The sequence below is a fragment of the Neocloeon triangulifer genome, unplaced genomic scaffold (genome assembly GCF_031216515.1).
Source record: "Neocloeon triangulifer isolate White Clay Creek 2 clone unplaced genomic scaffold, ASM3121651v1 ptg000012l, whole genome shotgun sequence".
NCBI lineage: Eukaryota > Metazoa > Arthropoda > Insecta > Ephemeroptera > Baetidae > Neocloeon > Neocloeon triangulifer.
In genome coordinates this window covers 13,562,738-13,580,445 of record NW_026775554.1, presented here as the reverse complement: position 1 = coordinate 13,580,445, position 17,708 = coordinate 13,562,738, and the positions used below count along the sequence as shown (strand labels likewise).

The window sequence follows — 17,708 nt, the reverse complement described above, 5'->3', positions numbered from 1 at the left end:
AAAACAGGAAAGTGATTGAATATTTTAGCTACCATCGTAAGAGGGTTTTGACAAGTCATGTTAAGAGTACTACTCTCAACGAAGAGGTCACACTCGTGGGCCAAGGCCATGGCACTTCTTGTATTATAAATCTTTGCGGCTGGCACATCTTTTTTTAATTTGAATTTTTCTGGGTATTTGTTGACAAATTTCATACATTCTAATAAGTAGAGGCAATATGCTGGTAAAATTTTAAGTTTTGTAAATAATGGTTTACATGAATCAAGGATATCCGAACCTTTCCAGAGTGGAGTGCCAACCATCGAACGGATAACTCTTTTTTGTGCCACTGACACCTGGTCCATGTGCGGCGAGCCACCCCATATAACAACCGAATACAAAATGTGGCTTTGAACGTATGCAAAATATACCTCTCGGAGTCTTTCTCTCGGAAGGTGACCTCTTAATATAGTGAACATAAAGGCAGTGCTTCGAAGTTTATTCACTACCGCTTCACATTGCTTGAGCCAGCTTAAAGTATCAGACAGATAAACACCAAGTATTTTACTTTGGCTACATACTTTAATTAATTCATTTGATAAGAGCACTTGCGGTTGCACAATATTTTTTGTTTGATGCGTATGAATTTGTAGAATATTCGTTTTATTTGCATTTAGTTTTAAAAAATTATTTTCAGCGAACTGGACTACTTGGTTATTTACTTCTATTGTTTTTAGATTTACTGCAGTATATGACTTTGCTCTAACAACGACCGAAGAGTCGTCAGCAAAGAGAAGTAGGCATGCAATAACAATATATAGGGGGAAATCATTACTATAAGTTGTCCAGCCAAAAGGACCAAGGGTAGTTCCCTGAGGGACTCCCATTGAGCTATATGACACGTTAGATGTTATCAGTTTCTCAATATTATGTTCATCAAATGTTTTAAATTGCACATATTGTTGTCGATTTAATAGAAAGCTGCTCACCCAAGATATAGCAGTGGGGTCTAATCCGTACATTTCTAATTTTTTTAACAAAATTCCTGGTACAAGACAGCCAAACGCATTTGAAAAGTCATACAGTATTAAATTTACTTTTTCACGTTTCTCAACACAATCATATAATTCAGTTACCATATCAAATAACGCTGTTAGAGTCGATTTCTTTTTACGAAAACCATGTTGCGTTTCGGTGAGTAGTTTATTGCCCTCAAAATATTGCTCGAGACGAGTTAAGAAAATTTTCTCAAAAACTTTAGAAATTGGAGAAGTTATAGCTATAGGCCTATAATTATTAGGATCAGTTTTTTCTCCTTTTTTAAAGAGTGGAGTGATTTTAGAAGTCTTTAAATTATTGGGAAAAGTGCCATGCATAAAAGATTCATTAATTAAGTGGCAAAGGGGTGCTGCGATAAGTGGGGCGATATTTTTAAGTGTGCGAATAGAGATACCATCCCAGCTAGTGCTATTTTTGGACTTAAAGTTATTAATCACATATAGAATTTCATGATATGTTGTGGGTGAGATGGAAAACGTAAGTGTTGGATTATTTATGATTTTAGCGGAAGCGATATGACATGAATTTTCATCAAGAAGGGGGGAATTTTCTACAAATTTATTATTCAGTATGTCTGCAATCCTCTGCAAATCAGTAATTTTCTCGCTATCTATACTTAAGGTTGCAATCTGATCATTATTATTTTTGCAGTCTTTTCCTGTGATTTTTTTCACTATATTCCATGCAGCCTTTCCTTTATCGGGGGCTGAATTTATTTTGCGCGCATTTTCCTTCTGTGCATCATTTGTGATGCAGAATGTTAAATAATTTTTAGATGATTTATATTGTAACTTTAATTGTTCCAATTGTTTATGTTGTAAAGTATTATGATTCTGGTTACAAAATTTACTTAACACTCGAATTTGTTCACCTAGTTCTCTTACTTGAATTTGCTGGAGTTTAGTGTGTTCAGAAAGATTAATTTTACTAGATTTATTGCCCCGAATAATTTTTTTAGTTAAGGGAAATGCAAAATTGTACAGGCTAATTAGCTTGGTCATAAATATGTCACTTTTGTCATGTATTGATTTTTGTTCATAAACATCATTCCAGTTAACATTTTGTAATTTACTGTAAAATAACTGCCAATTTTCATCAGATAAGTTTCTATTAAAAATCCACTTGTCTTTGAAGGACTGATAATTAATTTGAAAGTCACAAAAGACCCCATCATGATCAGAAAAATCTACTCTGTGTACATTAGACGTATATTGGCAATCAAAATTCGCGAAGAAATGATCGATTAAACTAGCGGAGCCATTAAAAATTCTAGTCGGTGTGGTGTTATTTAAAAAATTAAAATTATAGGAAGACGTAAGTTCTATAAGCTTCTGAGATTGCGAATTATTTTTTAATAGATCTATATTTAAATCTCCGAATAATATTACTTCATTGCCTGTTTGGACATTCTGCTCTAAGATCGATTCAAGTTTGTCGAAAAAGCCATTGAAGTGTGATAAACTATTATTTATAGTATTTGATGGTCTATATATTAAAATTAGTTGAATATTTCTATTTTCTATTTGTATTGATATAGAACAAGTCTCAAACGCTGATTCTTCTGATTTTAAACTATGAACTTTTGTTTTCGAGTTACAGCTATCGTTAAGTAGGAGAGCGACACCTCCTCGATTCTGTTTTTTTCGACCAAAATATGTAAGCAATGAATAATTAGCAATCTTCAGACATTTTACATCTACAGCATCCAACCAAGTTTCACAAATACCTATGATTGTAGGCTGAGTCTTTAAGTTGAGTATATAGTTTTCAAAAAGGGTTAATTTCTTTGTTGTGTTTAATCCCTGTGCATTTATAAGAAAAATTTTAAAACTATTGTTTCTATTTTTAACGCCCTGAATTTGTACTGTAGGCTGTCTCACTTTGTGCGGGAAGGATTTTTTCTCAGTCCAGGTGTACCTTTGGGATGAACCACACGGGATAAGTTTTTTGTTACGAGCTGGTCCTTCGAGGCGGAGGGCTGCGTAGTCTGTCTGGTTACAGGAGGGACATGGATGTTGGCAGCAGGAACAGTGACAGGGCCAGGCGAAGCGGTTGCAGGACCAGAAGCACCCACGGCTGGGCCAGAAACAGTTGTGGCAGGGTCAGAGACGTCGGCATTGGTGACGGCAGGGAGAGAGTCGGACAGATGGCTGAAATTTCCACTACCATCAGGAGCAGTAAATTGCTCTCCGATGACCTCACAGGCCGCCGGAGGAGAATTTTTAGGAATATTCTCACCTGAGGTAATTGGTGGGGTGGGTCTGGGTGCAGGAGGAGAGGTTGCCCCAGTCTCCACACAGGCCTCCGTACTGCACCCAGCTGCTGGCCCACCCTTCTCTGGGCTGACTGTAACGGTGGCGGCTTTAAGGGCACCGCCTCGCCCAGGGGATTGGATGTTGTCACTCTTTGTTTCCTCCTGCGTCGACATCTTTGTGGACTGCTTGGAAAGGTCAGCCAGCAGCCGTTCGGTTTTCGACTTTTTTGGTGTGGTGGAGGAGACACAGTGGTGGGTGTCCTCGACGGAGAGGGCAGGTGGAACGGAGGGGCTGACGGAGTGAGCGGCTTCCTGGGTCAGTTCGGGTTCGACAGGAGGAACAGAGGCCGGCCTGTCCGGAGCTGGCCGAAACGAACTCGGGGTGGCGACGACAGACGAGTACAAGAGGCGCTCGTCCGGCCGCATGTAAATCAAGACCTGAGTTTTGGAACCAGAGAAGGCCTCGACGATGATGTCCTTGACGCGGTGCCACGGCAGTCTGTCAAGGCCAGCGCCGATTCGTGGCATGGCCAGCGTGGCCACTCCTAGCGTGGTGCACAGTTCAGCAAGTTGGAGAACGGTTGTACGGAAGTCCTCAAGGGTGGGCCTTTTACCTTTTGTGAATTGTTTAGTTACAAGATAAAACACATATTGGTCCTGAAGGGCGAGGGTGGCCACCTCACCAACTCTTTTGTTTTGCTCCTTAAGATACTGCAGGCAGCCAAAACGCTCGCGAAATTCAACGGCGACGCCCTTGGTCATCAGAAGGTCGGCGCCAACACAGTGGGCCATCGCGGCACCCGAAGGAGCGTCGTCGAAGAGGTTCCCGTCGATCTCAAAAACATTGACCTCCGGGCGGAAAACAGGGTACAGCATCATTTGCTCTCGCTCGTACTCGAGAAAGTTCTGGTACTCTCTCTCCATCTGGGCATATTTGTGCTGGGCTAAGTCGGGTGGTGGCAGTGGCTGTGGTATAACGGTCGGCGGCAACTCTATGCCTATCTTGTCAAGGGTGTGTTGGACCCAGTCCAGGTCGGCCATAACCCTTGAGACGACGGCGGCGACCTGTCCCAGTAAGCCGGCATTTTGATTGCCGCGGCCCCATGAGCTCTCAGAAAGGGCTGGTGTGCGACTTGTAGTTGGACTTGGGGGCCTCCTTGACGTCCAGAGGGTCTGGGTGGTGTCCTGAGGGTGTTTCAGGCCCCATTGGTCTGACCACCCCACTGGGGGCGGCACGCGGGGGTTAAAATCGGGTGCAATTGTGGGAGGCATGTAAACAGAGTGGACCTCGCATTGGTGGAACTGCTGCTGGAGGGCGGACGCCTGCACCCAGAGCATGGTGGTGCTCGACTTGGGGTCGGTCGCTTTTTCGGCCACTACCATTGTTGGAGACAACGGTCTGTCCTGGCTTGAAATTCTCTTCAAAGTCTCGCGTGCGCTTTGTCGCCGGCCACTACCTCGGCTGCGAGGTCTGTCCGGTGCGTTCAGTGCCGCTGGAGCGACTCTCCGGCTCTGCAGGTGCTTTAATACGGAACGGAATCTTCCTCTGCTGGGGTGCAAAAGATTTTTATATGGAAAAAAAGGAACGATAAAATGAAACTTTGTGCATAATTGTCGAGGCAGAGGCGGGTGTTTGTTAACTTGTTATTATTAATCGCGAGAGCATATTCTCCAACAATTTCGCTTCTTTGCGCGGGAATTTATTGCGAAAGTTTTCGGGATAAACTCAAGTTGCGAGAACTTGAAGTGGTAAATGAGTGAGACCTTATCTGCTTTTGTGCCAAGTACATATTGCAAGAGAGGATCAAGTGCAAGCCGCTTTTTGCGAGGAACACTAATCTGCCTGTAAAACTGGACGGAGCATATTCCTTTTTGCGAGAGAGAAAGAAAAAAAGCAGTGAGAAGAGGAACATGAAACACGGCGGTAAAGGTCTCGACAAGATTTGCATGCCCCAAGGTGCGAGCGTCTAGTGAAAGAAAGAAGCTTTTAGCATAGAGGTTTTCAAAAAAAAAGTTTCAAAGTCAGAAAAGTTTCTTTTTTGATCAGGCCCGTACTCAAAAACTTCAAAGACCCCAATTTCTGCGTTTTTTGGCATGTGGAATTACGAATACCCAATAAAAAAGATTTACTAATATTGTAGGCGTCATTTGATTAAAATAATATTGTAGAGTAAAATTATTTTCCACTTTCAGTTGCCACCATTTTTATACTTTTGAAATGTAACAAAACCTTTTAGCAAAACCACGACCGATCAAATTAAAATTTAATTTAACGTTCCCAAAATTAATTTAATGATGCGCTCCTAGTATGACAGCAGTCAGAAAAAGCACTAGCCAAAAAATGCTTCTCGCTTGTAACTTGCAAGATAAAAACAAATAAGTATCTTAAAAAAAAAATCATTTAATGATGTACAGAAATTAAGTTTTTCAGATAAAATTTTAAAATAAAGCAAACAATAGAATAATGAATTATTAAATAAAAGAAAAATTACACATTTTAAAAATTATTTAGTGATTGAAACGTTTTGTACCATTGAAATTATTTAGAAGGAAGAACTGCAAGCCTGTGTGCCGATGTTGCAAAAAGGTACAGAATATTTGGCAGTTATTTCAGAAACGTTTCCAAAATTTCAGTACACAAAATTATTATAAATTGAATTATTATGTCAAGATATGCAAAAAGTATGGCAGCGGTGGGATTCGAACCCACGCCTCCGAGGAGACTGGTGCCTTAAACCAGCGCCTTAGACCGCTCGGCCACGCTACCGCTATGAGTGGAGGCCTCGAGAATCGATAGAGATTCTTATTTTACGTGAAATAGTAATTTTTGGTCCCTCCATGCTCTGAAAATTTCCAGTGGAAGTATTTCTACGAGCCTGCAAGTAATTTTTATCCAATTTAGGACGTCTTTTGCTGGTCGAGAGCACATTTCTCATAAAAATGAGAGAATTTTCCACTGTCTTGGGCGGCAATTTCACATTGTCTGCACCAAAAAGCGCTATCCGCGCCGCAAAACACGATCTGCCCCTGCAGATGCGGCACTTTCAACGTAGCGAATTTTCAAATGCTGTCTTTCGAGTCCGCTTGATTTGCCACTGTTGACTTTGTTTCCGTCGACAGTCAAAGGCGGTGAGAAAAAAATGGACACGTTTATCTAAAGGTGCGCTTCTCTCCAATAAACGGACAAAAAAACTAAAGCATTCACTGGGTAAGAGAATAAAAAATATATAAAAAAAAGCAGAGGGAGCGAAACAGGCTGGAGAGAAGGTGGTCTTTGATATTTTCATCAAAAAAGTTTTTCGAGGCAGCAATTAAAACGACACAAAGGGCAGGGCACACTTGTACCCGCGGCCTGACATTTGTTCTGGGCACGCCCGCCCGCATCAGCAGCAGCCTCGCTCGGCAAACACGCGGCGGCCGCCTAAGAAAAATTGCTCACGAGTGGTGCGCGCGACCACATCGCCTGCCACTCTTTTGTGTTTGCTCCGCTCTCGCAAAATACATTTGGTGCCGCGGCGTTGGGGGAACTCCGACAAACGATCGTGAACCGCAGAGTCTCGTCGACCGGCGACTTTTTATTATATTATGTGTAGAGGACACCGCTTTGTAAATCCAAGCTAAATTTTCATTTTGGTTAATTTACGCTTTTAGAGTGGAAACTCTTTCACTTTGTGTTTATGGGATTGCAGAAAAGCAGCCACGTTCAAAGTCGAAACATGAAAAAGTCTCACAAATAAAATAATTAAAATTTGATTTAAATTGTCATAATTATATCTAATTTTTTTTTCTCTCGTAAATTGCAGATTTAAAATCTATTTGAATCCAAAATTTGTTATTATAGCTCTGTTTGAAATTGCTTGAAAATTTTTTTTGTATTTTGTTGATTCATACAAATTTTACTCTTCCTCCTTTGGGAATGTTGAAAATTATTATTGCCAAATAAACTGCAGGGCTCCAGTGATGAATAGTAACTTAAAAAAAAATGCACAATCTTAATTGAGAAAACATTAATCAAGTAACAATAATAAATCTACAAAAATATAAATAATTTCAGGACTGTTTCTGTAAGTTCTGTTTTTGCTCTTTGATGTAATTTTTCTTTCTCTTGTAACCCATTGAAATTTGTAATATTGAATTTATGGATGATGTAATTGGGCACAGAATGCCCAGTGATACATTAATGAACATGATTTGAAACTAAATAATGAAATCTTTAATTAGGAAAAAAGTAAATATGACATTAACAGTTTATAAAAACTTTAAATAACCAGCAAATTTAATTCTGTAAAGGATCATCAATTCATCAGCAAAACCAACTTTTTTTAATGATATCAAATTATACAACATTTTAATTTATATTTAAAAGGCATTGCAAAAAATTTACAAATATATTATTTTACTTCAGAACCCAAAAATATGATTCAAATAAATTTTCAAACCAGTAAAATATGGATTCAAAAACAATTATCAACAAGTCAACTTTGGTTTGAAAGTTAATAGAATATTAATTTTTAAGACTGTATATTTTAAAATGAAATAAAGAAAATTTTAAAAATATTTTATTTTCTAAGTCAGGAATAAAATTTAATCGCGGAAGATGCATTGTGAACTATGGAAAGTGGCAGAAGCTCCATTTTTGCTTTGATCTTTCTACATTTAAACTTTGTGTACGTAGATAAATTCTTATTTCAATTGGAACTAACTAATTTTAAGTGCAATGAACACAAAAAAATATGAGCGGCAGATGATAAAAACAGATAAAGGAGTATTTGGAGTGGATATCTTTTGAAGTTGAGAACGACAAGCTGGGCTTTGATCGCAAATCTCCCCTTCTGGCCAATTAACGCATCATCGCAGAGTGAGCACGTGGCTGTTCCCTGATAGAAGCACCGTCTGTAGATTCAGTCGTATTTTTCATGCCGCGAGTGGCGTAATTAGGGCATGAAATATATGAGCTGGCATATTATTTCTTCTTTTTCTCCCGACTCTTTTGCTTTTTGTCTGCTCTTCTCATCAACCATCCACGCGGCGGGGATTCGCGAAATAAAAGTAATGAGCTCGTTCTTTATTAAGTGACGCGCAAAGTGAAGCCGCTTCTTACGCACGTTTTTGTCCGCGTCCGTTTATTTATCTCCGCTTTTTGTTTGTTTTCGCCGACTCTCATCTGCTTGATGAAAGGACCTGATTTACATAATTCTGTATATTTGCATTCAACGGAAAAATAATAATTGAAATTTTATTTCGCAGGCTTTTTTTCTTTTACTTAAGAGAGCTATCCATTGAATCCACCGGATTATTGTTTTGACGTTTGTTGTCGAGCGCTGCACAAGTTACGTGCAAATTTTCATGGAGGCACTGATATTTCAACTTCGAAACTTTTAATGAACTGTTGTGCAGCGCATTATTAAAATGAAAATCGTTAGCTGTGCCACCGGATGAGTTATCATTTTCATTCATTTCGCTTAAATTAAATATGGATTTTCACAAAGCACCTGCAATCTGCAATTATTACTGGATGATGCTACAGTAGGAAAGTGTCAAATTGCAATAGAAAACTATGTCAGCAACTTCATTAAAGATAAATCAATGGAAAACAATTCGCCGTTCTTGTCCAGTGAAAAACGTTTTATTTATTACCAATAGAAATTTAGAAGAGCGTTAACATTTAAATATTTCTAAATCCACATATTTATTTTCAGGAAGATGTGTTCATTGATAAATAATTAATTTATTACTCCAATTAAAATAAAATATTTCTTTCTTTTCTGCATAGCTAGTGGAATAATTTCTCAAAACAAAAATAAAAATTATTTTGAAAACAGCAAGATATATTAAAATTGGCAATTGTTTGATGGAAACGATGGACATTAAATAATCCCTCATTGTCAGTCCATTTGGAGTGAATTTTTCTTCCCTACTTCAATTTATCTGAACATAAATTTGATTTTTGAGGGCAAGCACCAAAATAGTGTCAATCACTTTTTATAGACCCTAATTTGGTGAAGAAAAAATTTGAAACACGCAATCCGGCGATTTTGGCCAAGGAAAGTAGGCACAAGAAAAGGCCAAACAATTTTTAATTCTGTACACGCTGCCAGCTTTCGGCGTCAAATTTATGACAAGGCATTTGCAATTCCACTGGGGTGAGAGCGAAATTTGCCTATTACAGAAATTATGTAGTACAAAAAGGCGTGCGAAATCTCGATAGACGGGCGAGCGGTGCTGTGCTGTGCTTTGCGGCGAGGGCTATAAATTTTCGGCTGTCCGACTTTTTTGATAACAAAGGTGGTCAGATCGTAAATTAGCGGCGTGTCACTTATCTTTCGCGCTAAATTGTAAAACCAGCCGCCGGTGACTAGCTATTTTTCACCTCGGTAATTATAATTCAATAGAGCGCGCACGAGTTCCGCAGCGCCACACTCCCTCTGCATGTACACGATAAAACGCACACGTACTTGGACCCAAAGCGCCACCATCTTTTGTCCGAAAGGAAATTATCCTAAATAATCAACTGGAGCTAAAAGATACATTTGATAATAAAAATTATGGTAATTTAGCAAAGAATGACACGGATAAAAAATACTTCGAGGTGTGGAGCTCGAACAGTGCAGACGTGTGCTGCTCTCGCTCCCCACCAAAGTAAAAATCAAAGGTGACACCCAAGGGTAAACGCAAGTATAAGCAACCAAAAAAAAGTAATATAATTCTCTAAAATTAAGAGTACGAATGTTGCAAACGTAGTGTATATTTTAGTGTATTTTAAAAACAACCCTGGACCATTTTTTCATCAGCTTAAAAATATTCAAGATTATTTCAATTATTATTTTTTTTTTTTTTTCATTTTCCTTTTGGGCGAAAAACGGCGTCCCCTTGTCCAGAGCCATTTTGGAGAGAAAGAGCTGCACGGGCAATAAAGTTTTAATTTATTCTTTCGGTGAGCGTGGCATTGGTAATAATGGTATAATATGTGCATCAGTTCCGGCGCGCGTAGATTAACGAAATAATGATACTCGCCCGCCGTAGCCGCCGTGCAAACAAACAACAAACGACGCCCTCGCCAGCGAAAGGGATAAGAAAGGCGGCCAGGATATTATCGTGAAAGCAATTTGCCATAAAAGGCTTGCTATTCCGAAGTATAAACAAACACAAAGTGCATGTGCTGGAGTGAGTAAGAGATAGAGAGAGGGCCTCCTTCTTGGATTCATCTTCTCTCGTGGAAGCAATACCATGCAATGAAATGGCGTAATTAAGCAAAGGCTCTCTGGCTATAGTTTACTCCGGGGATTGTGTTAATGCTAATTCTTCTCACAAAGAGATGATTTAAATTCTCGCTAATTAACATGATGGTTGCATTGGTGTTTCAAATCAAGATTGCTGTAGGGAAGAAACCTCTTTTCAAATGAAATTTCCTTCAACTACGACTCTTTTTTAATTATAATAAATTTATTGACATTATTTAAGCAAAAAATAATTTTAAGTACTAAATTAAAAAATTTTTTTTACTTAAATATGACACACAGAAATCTAATTTATTCATTTACGTTCATTTATGTTTAATCATTTATGAATATTTTAAATAATTAATTTTGCAAAATTAAATTTCGATCAAGTAAAAATAGTTATATAGAAACAGCTGCTCTAAAAATAAACCTTACATTTAAAACTACTGCAGGAATCTCAATTTGGAACGATTCGAGCTACACAACAGGTCGTTTGTTACCAAAATTAATTGTGTTCATTTCAAGTGACAAGTTTTGTTTATACAATTTTGCTTTCTCGTACACTCACGTTGCTCTCATTTGCAACACTCGGCCGAAATATTCAAATTATTTTCCAGCCCGCCGAGTCGCAATAAACACTTTGTCCGCAGAGGGCCTTCCTTGAACATCGCAGGGAATGCGGCCGTCGGTCCATCCGCACAACACGTATTGGCAAATTGCTGCCCGTCGTCCTTTGTCTGCGGCCTATCGCGAGCAGTGCGGCGGACCGAAAGCCTCTCTCTCGGATCTCCCTTTATTATTATTTTGCAAATTGGCTCGAGCATGAAAGGTTGATGAATTGACAAATTATTGCATAATTGATTGGCGCCATTTAACCGCGGGGGAATCAATGATTGGAATTCGGGCGGCTCGGCCAATAAGCCAAAATAAACACGCCGGTATGAATATGCATGCGTTTTCGCAGCAAATTGAAACTGAACGAATAACATGTAGGTTTGTTACACGCAACGCACGCTGGGTGTGAGTTGTGAGAGTTATTGATACATAAATAAATTGGCAGACCAACGGAGACCACGATTGATATTATCAACTGGATAGAATTAGTAAATCAGCATTTTAAAATTTGACAACTTTCGTTTATAAGAAAAAAAAAATATTAGTATTTTTAATTTCCAAAAAAAATATAATCATTCAAACTCTATAAATAAAAAGCAACTAGTTATAATTTATTTAAAATATTGTTTTACTAAATCTTTAAATACTTTTCCAATACCAAAAAATTTGCAAATGAATCAGAATTAAGTTTAATTTCAAGTTCTCTCCATTTCGAAACCAGATAATTTGAGGAGGGAAATCGTAAATAAGGAAAATAAAGAAAAAATTAAATTTCTCGACACGAAATTCCCAACGTGCAAATTCATTTTTGCTTAGGCTGGGTCTAAATTTTTAAATTGCATGTTTGCTATCCTCACTCTCTCTCCGGAGATGGGGTTTTCGACACGAATTTAATATGAGAACAAAATTTCGTGCGTGTCTGTATAACAGCAGGCCAGAAGGGTTTTGGGGGTTGCAAGGGAAACATATCCGTCCATATTTACGTTCTCTGCGAAAGCAGGCCGTTTTTGTGCACGGAGCACGTCGCACTTGGCAGTTTAGCTAGTAATTCAGCTTTTGGATGCAAACACAAACAGCCGTATTAAAAACTTTTTCAACAGCGCAAAGCACTTGATGATGAATGCGGTGAAATGTCAATGGGCGCAGCACACGCATTTTTACGAGAGCGAACATTCATTCCACAAGCACACGGCTTATGTTACAAAAATAAATGAGTTGTTCTTGATGATGTTGTTTTAACCTTGACATATTCAAACCTAATTTTATGATGTTTCAAATTGCTGCAAAACAGAATTCAGCACTTTGTTAGCATTTTCTCATTCATAATTTGAAATAATTTTAAATTCATTATTTATTATAATTAATAAATATAAATTTTTTTGCCCTTCAAAATTTAATTTATAGCAAGAGAAATTGCTAAAAAAGTTTGCCTTTTTAAACTCAACCAATTTTTCAAAAAGCTGCTAACTAATTTGAATTTAATTAATTTACAAAACAAATTTATTTTTGTACAGTGTATAAAAGGAAACACGCCCCGTATGATGGAGGCCCTAAAAACTAGGAGCATTGAATGGCATATAAATTTCTAGATTAATAATGCCTGTCCAGATTAAGAGCATTTTCGCACAAATCTTGCTCACACGTCTCGGGTGAAATTTATTAGCGCAGGTCGAGCAAAGGCACTCTCGGCAGATTGTCTTGCGTTAGGCAAAGCAGTGCCGGCCGGCCGGGCCCAAACCTCTCAATCTGAATTTCCGACCAACTCGCCGGTGCAATTTATGGCCAATTTCGGTGCGCACGCCACTCGTCAAAAGGTGGTGCACCTTCTTGATTGCTAATAAACCCGATCGAGCGCCCATGCAAATGAGCTTCCACTGCACGAAACTCTGAAAGAGAAAAAAAAATACATAAAAAGAAAGAAAAAGAGGCGCCGCCTGGAATATCGGTCGAGATGGGCCGTTTATTTGCTCAGGGGTGGATCGCCGGGTGGCCCCAGGGGTCGACTCCACTACTTGATCTGCAACTTGTTTATTCGCGCGTGTGCCGAGCGTGTTGCATACTCACGGCCGGCCCAGGGGCCTGCTTTATTATTGCCCAGCGAAATTGGAAAAAAAAGAAGAAGGCCGAGAAAAGGAAGTCACGTAATTGTGTTCGGCGGCCACGCGATTGAGAGAAAAATACAGACCCGTGCCATTCACTCATTTGAAGAAGAAAAAAATCGAGTTCCGAAGGAAAACACTGGTCGCATAAATTTATTTTGTCTTGCAAGAATGAATTCTAGAGAGCTTTTTATCAACGTTTTTCAGTTTCTAAATATAGAAAAAAAACTTCATATCATAATAATGAAATTTTAATAATATGCAGCATTATAATTGTTTGCTTGGAGTAAAATAATCAAGAAAATATTTTAGTGGCACATAAATAAACTTAAAAGTAATTTAGAATTTGTGTGTTGAGTACTAAAGAAAAACATGAAAATATAAAAAATATCTTAACCAAAAATAAAAATAATTCACTCGATAATAAAAGAAACGGATTATCCAAAAATATTCAAATTACAGCTTTGCTCTTCGTTGAAATTCGGTATAATTTCTTATTTCCCCGAATATTGGAGCGCGTTTGGGAATTGCTATTATTTTCAGAGCGGTGCGCCGCTGCCGCTACCGCCGCCTTTTTGAATAAACATTTGCATAATATCGCGGATATTTGAAGGAAGTGAGCGGGCGCGGTGTGATATTAAGTTTCGCCAACTCGTCTGCCGGAATGCCATTGAGACGCAAGATGGTGCGCTTTCGAACAGGAAATTTCGACTGGTCGATTCGACACCCGACGCGCGGAATATCACTGGCAGCCGCAAGCAAGCGAGCGAGCGACTGCTTGCTAAATTTTTATTACATCTCTCTCGCTATGACAGTGACGGCGAATTGAAGCGAATTCCCGTGCTGCGAGGGTCAGAAAAAGTGGGAGAACAAAATCGAAAAGAGTTTGGAATTCTCTTGATCGGAAACAACAAGCTCCAAATTGAAATTGTTCCACGGCACAAGGGTGCAGTTGGAGAGATTTCCTCTTATTGTTGCGATTCCCTTTGCAAAAAGGATCTGTTCGGAATTTTCCGCTTTTTGATTACTTTGAACTGAGTGATACTTTACCAGAATTGCTAAAATTCACAATATACAATATCATTTAATTGGCCTAAAAACACAAAAAAACCATTCCGTTTGTTTAACCTTTGATATCTTAAAAAAAAATTAATCTAACAGCGAGGGAAAAACGTTTTGACCCACGTCCTCTCATGATAGAAACTCTGGCAATATTAATTTTAATAAGGCAAAAGCAATGTTCATGAATACAAAAAAATGCGAGTTCACCTCCTTATAATATGGCTTTTTAAATCATTTAAATTAAAAAGAAGTTAAACTCTACATTTTTTTTATGAATATTCATCAACAGTATTTGTAGTTTGCATAAAAAATGTACTAGAAGACAAAACATATGGTTTAATCAGAAATAAATCCGCTTCTAAGAGGGTGTGATATGTGCCAGAAAAAAAAGTTGTGTTGGAAATAAAATAAATCGCTTTCCAAACAACATATAAAAATATGAAACATTTTAATTTTTTGAGGAAGAAAGTTGGGAAATGTATTAAAATTTTGGAAAATATAAAAAGCAGGAAGTAAAGAAGGTCAGAAAAAAAATCTGAATTCTCCTTTCTGAATAAAAATGATGGAATGAAATTAAAAAATCCACTCTCACTTAAATAAGAAAGGAAAAATTTCAAATGATTATCTCCAAAAAAATCGTTTAAAACTATTCAACAAAGAATATGGTTTTTATAAGAAAATTTTGTAAGGGATATCAAATTTCAAACTCGGAAATTAATAAAGGTTAAAAAGTTTACAAATTTTTGACGTTGAATAAACAACAATTTTCACAATGATTTGGGTTTGACAGTGGTTTGAGATCTGACCTGTTTTTTCCGGGATGACAATCCTGAGCGCAGGGGGCGTTGGACGGGTCGCCGAGGCCGCGGCGGCCGCGAGACAGAGGCAGAGGCCGACGAGGCCCGGCATCGTGGGCGAAAACGAGCGATCCAGCAGAGCAGGGCGCGCGGACGAGCGACGAGAGACACGTGGTGCGAGCGAGCAGCAGGTTTGCGACCGACTGACGGGGTGTCTCACCGGCGGCGCCCTCGGCCGCTAGGGGCGCCTGCGTGGCCACCCCCATGCTGCCATGATAAAGCAGTGTCTCCTGATTTGCCTTAATGAATTGTAAGTGGCCCCGTTCTCTCGCTCACTTGCCGCTTTTTGCTCTCTTTCGCACCCTGTCTGTGCATTTAATTTGGCGGCATCCGCTCATTACCGCCAATTATACCGTGCAACCCCCGTCGTGCTATTGGCCTCGCCACTAATTGTGCGCAATCAATCGAAAAGCATCCGTTCGGCTTCAAAACAGGAATAAATTGGAAATAATTTATGTTTTACTTTGGTTAAAGTTAAACATAATAAACAAACGTATTTAACACAAAAATATATTATCTATTCTACTTTTTAATTTGATTGTGCTATTTAATTGAAAGTTATTAAACAAATAAATATAATTTTAATTACAATTGTGCTATTTTAAAGTTTTTTAATTTAGAATAATTTTTATAGTATTTTTTCTTGTAATCATTTAGTAAAAAAAAAAAAAAAAAAAAAAAAACTTGAAGGTTGATGCTGACAACAGTATAATTTTTATTGAAAGTAAAATTTGTAGGAGATTATGGCAAGGTATCGTCTTTATTTATTTATAGATCTAAATACTAAAAAACAAATATTATTAATTATTTTAAGGATTCATAGTTTTATAAAACTATGATTCGAGATGAAGATTTTCTTAATTTAATAACAGAACATTATTAATCGGCTTCCTTTTAAATTGAAGAATTAGTTTCCAATGCAGTAAAAATTATTGCAGCTTACTCTAGATCGCGTTTCACATTTTTCCTCATTGTTGATTTTACTTTCCGCAATTTCCAGCCAGTCGAAGTCGCTTTTGATCAGCCGCTAGGGCAAGACTTCGCTCGCATGACTTTTTCCTCTGCACGACTTTCTGTTGTGCAGCTCGCAATCGGGCATTATGCAACATGCACGGCACACACGTGACTCCGGTCGCCTACTTTTCCCTACTTTATTTCAATTATTTACTTCTTCTAGGTAAAGCAGAGACAACTTATTGTTCTGTACACCAAGTGAACGACCGACAGGGAACGATTGCGGAAAAACAATGGAATGGGAAACAATGTTTCTCTTCATTTGAGTGCATTCTATTTAAGTGCATAGATAGAGCATTTCACCATACGGTATCTAGAAAATTTTGATTCAATTATTTTTTATTAAATAATAATTCACACAAAAAAGAAATAATTGTATAAAGAGTTTTGTATGAGGGCAAATTATTTATGGCACGCGTCTAATGAATTAAATATCATGACAATTTTCCCTAAAAGTTGACCCCATTATTTTTTCAGCTATTTTCCAAGAATCCATTACCCGCCAAAAGACTGAAACATTGGGGTTATACTTAAATGAACGCTTGATACTATTCATCACTTTTCATTCCAAAATAAATTTGTAACAATACTTACCACGTGAAATTTTCTCAAATCAATTTAAAATTATATTGCTTATCTTTCAGATAAATCTTATGCAGATAAAATTAATTAAAATATTCTTCATGCAATAAATTTCCTTCAAAGTCCTGCTGTTATTTTACGTACACAATAAAAAACAATTATCACAAACAACAAAATGTCACAGAAAAATATTGATTTTCAAAGTAATTTTTATTTCAGTTTAATTCAATTTTATTCCAGCTGCCGTCACTCCTCATACAAGATAACACTTTTGTTGTTATACTTTTATCTCCGTCACAAATCAGAGTCAACTTTGAATGTATCAACGCTGCTATACACTTTTTGCATGCGACGTGTAATGGCATTTTGAAACGCACGCGCCTTTTAATTCATAACCCCAACAGTCGTCATAATTTATTCAGAACGGTAGAGGTGCTCGGTTTGCACTATTTTATCCCCATCGAGCGAGATTTACTTGATAATGCATCTGTTGTTTTGTGTTGTACATTTGTATGGACGCTTAGCCGTATAACATGTCATTATGTGTTCGGGCGCCCTCTCTCGCCTGCACGATATGCATGTCGCCGTACGAATGCGCACGGCGAAAGTGGAACACTTAATCTACCTTTGAGGGCGCAAAAGTGTTAAAACAATCTGGCCGGCGGCTAAAACGCGTGTAATTAAAATACGAACGGAAAATGTGTTTTGTGCCCGAGCAATTACGTGATCCCGCGTGATTATCAAAGTTCAAATTGAATTACGTTTGCGGTGCGTGGTTTTATGTTTTAATAAATCCTACTTTTCAACAAAAAACAATATCGACTATGTCCCTGCCATATTATTTATGTGTCAGCTAAATGTAAATTACAATGCATTTCATTTGGATTTCAATATTGTTTTCAACAATATAAAAATAAATCTAATAAAAAACATACAATAAGATATAAGCATGCACTGTTCATCAAAC

General features: G+C 38.0%; 1 protein-coding gene and 1 non-coding gene across 3 annotated transcripts in view; both read right to left on the bottom strand.

Moving 5' to 3' along the window:
• Positions 1 to 17,708, bottom strand: part of LOC132197597 (nephrin-like) — a 203,174-nt gene that overhangs the window by 163,398 nt on the left and 22,068 nt on the right. Inside the window, exon 1 of one of the 2 annotated variants that reach the window (XM_059620967.1) lies at positions 15,095 to 15,274. The exons of the other annotated variant lie outside the window; for it this stretch is intronic. Within the exon in view, the coding sequence (XP_059476950.1) occupies positions 15,095 to 15,197 (103 nt within the window). The 5' untranslated portion in view covers positions 15,198 to 15,274. Of the gene's footprint in view, positions 1 to 15,094; positions 15,275 to 17,708 lie in introns of those variants that run through there. 2 annotated transcript variants of the gene reach the window in all.
• Trnal-aag (transfer RNA leucine (anticodon AAG)) lies at positions 5,978 to 6,059 on the bottom strand. The gene has a single exon. It is a non-coding gene; the product is annotated as a tRNA-Leu (tRNA).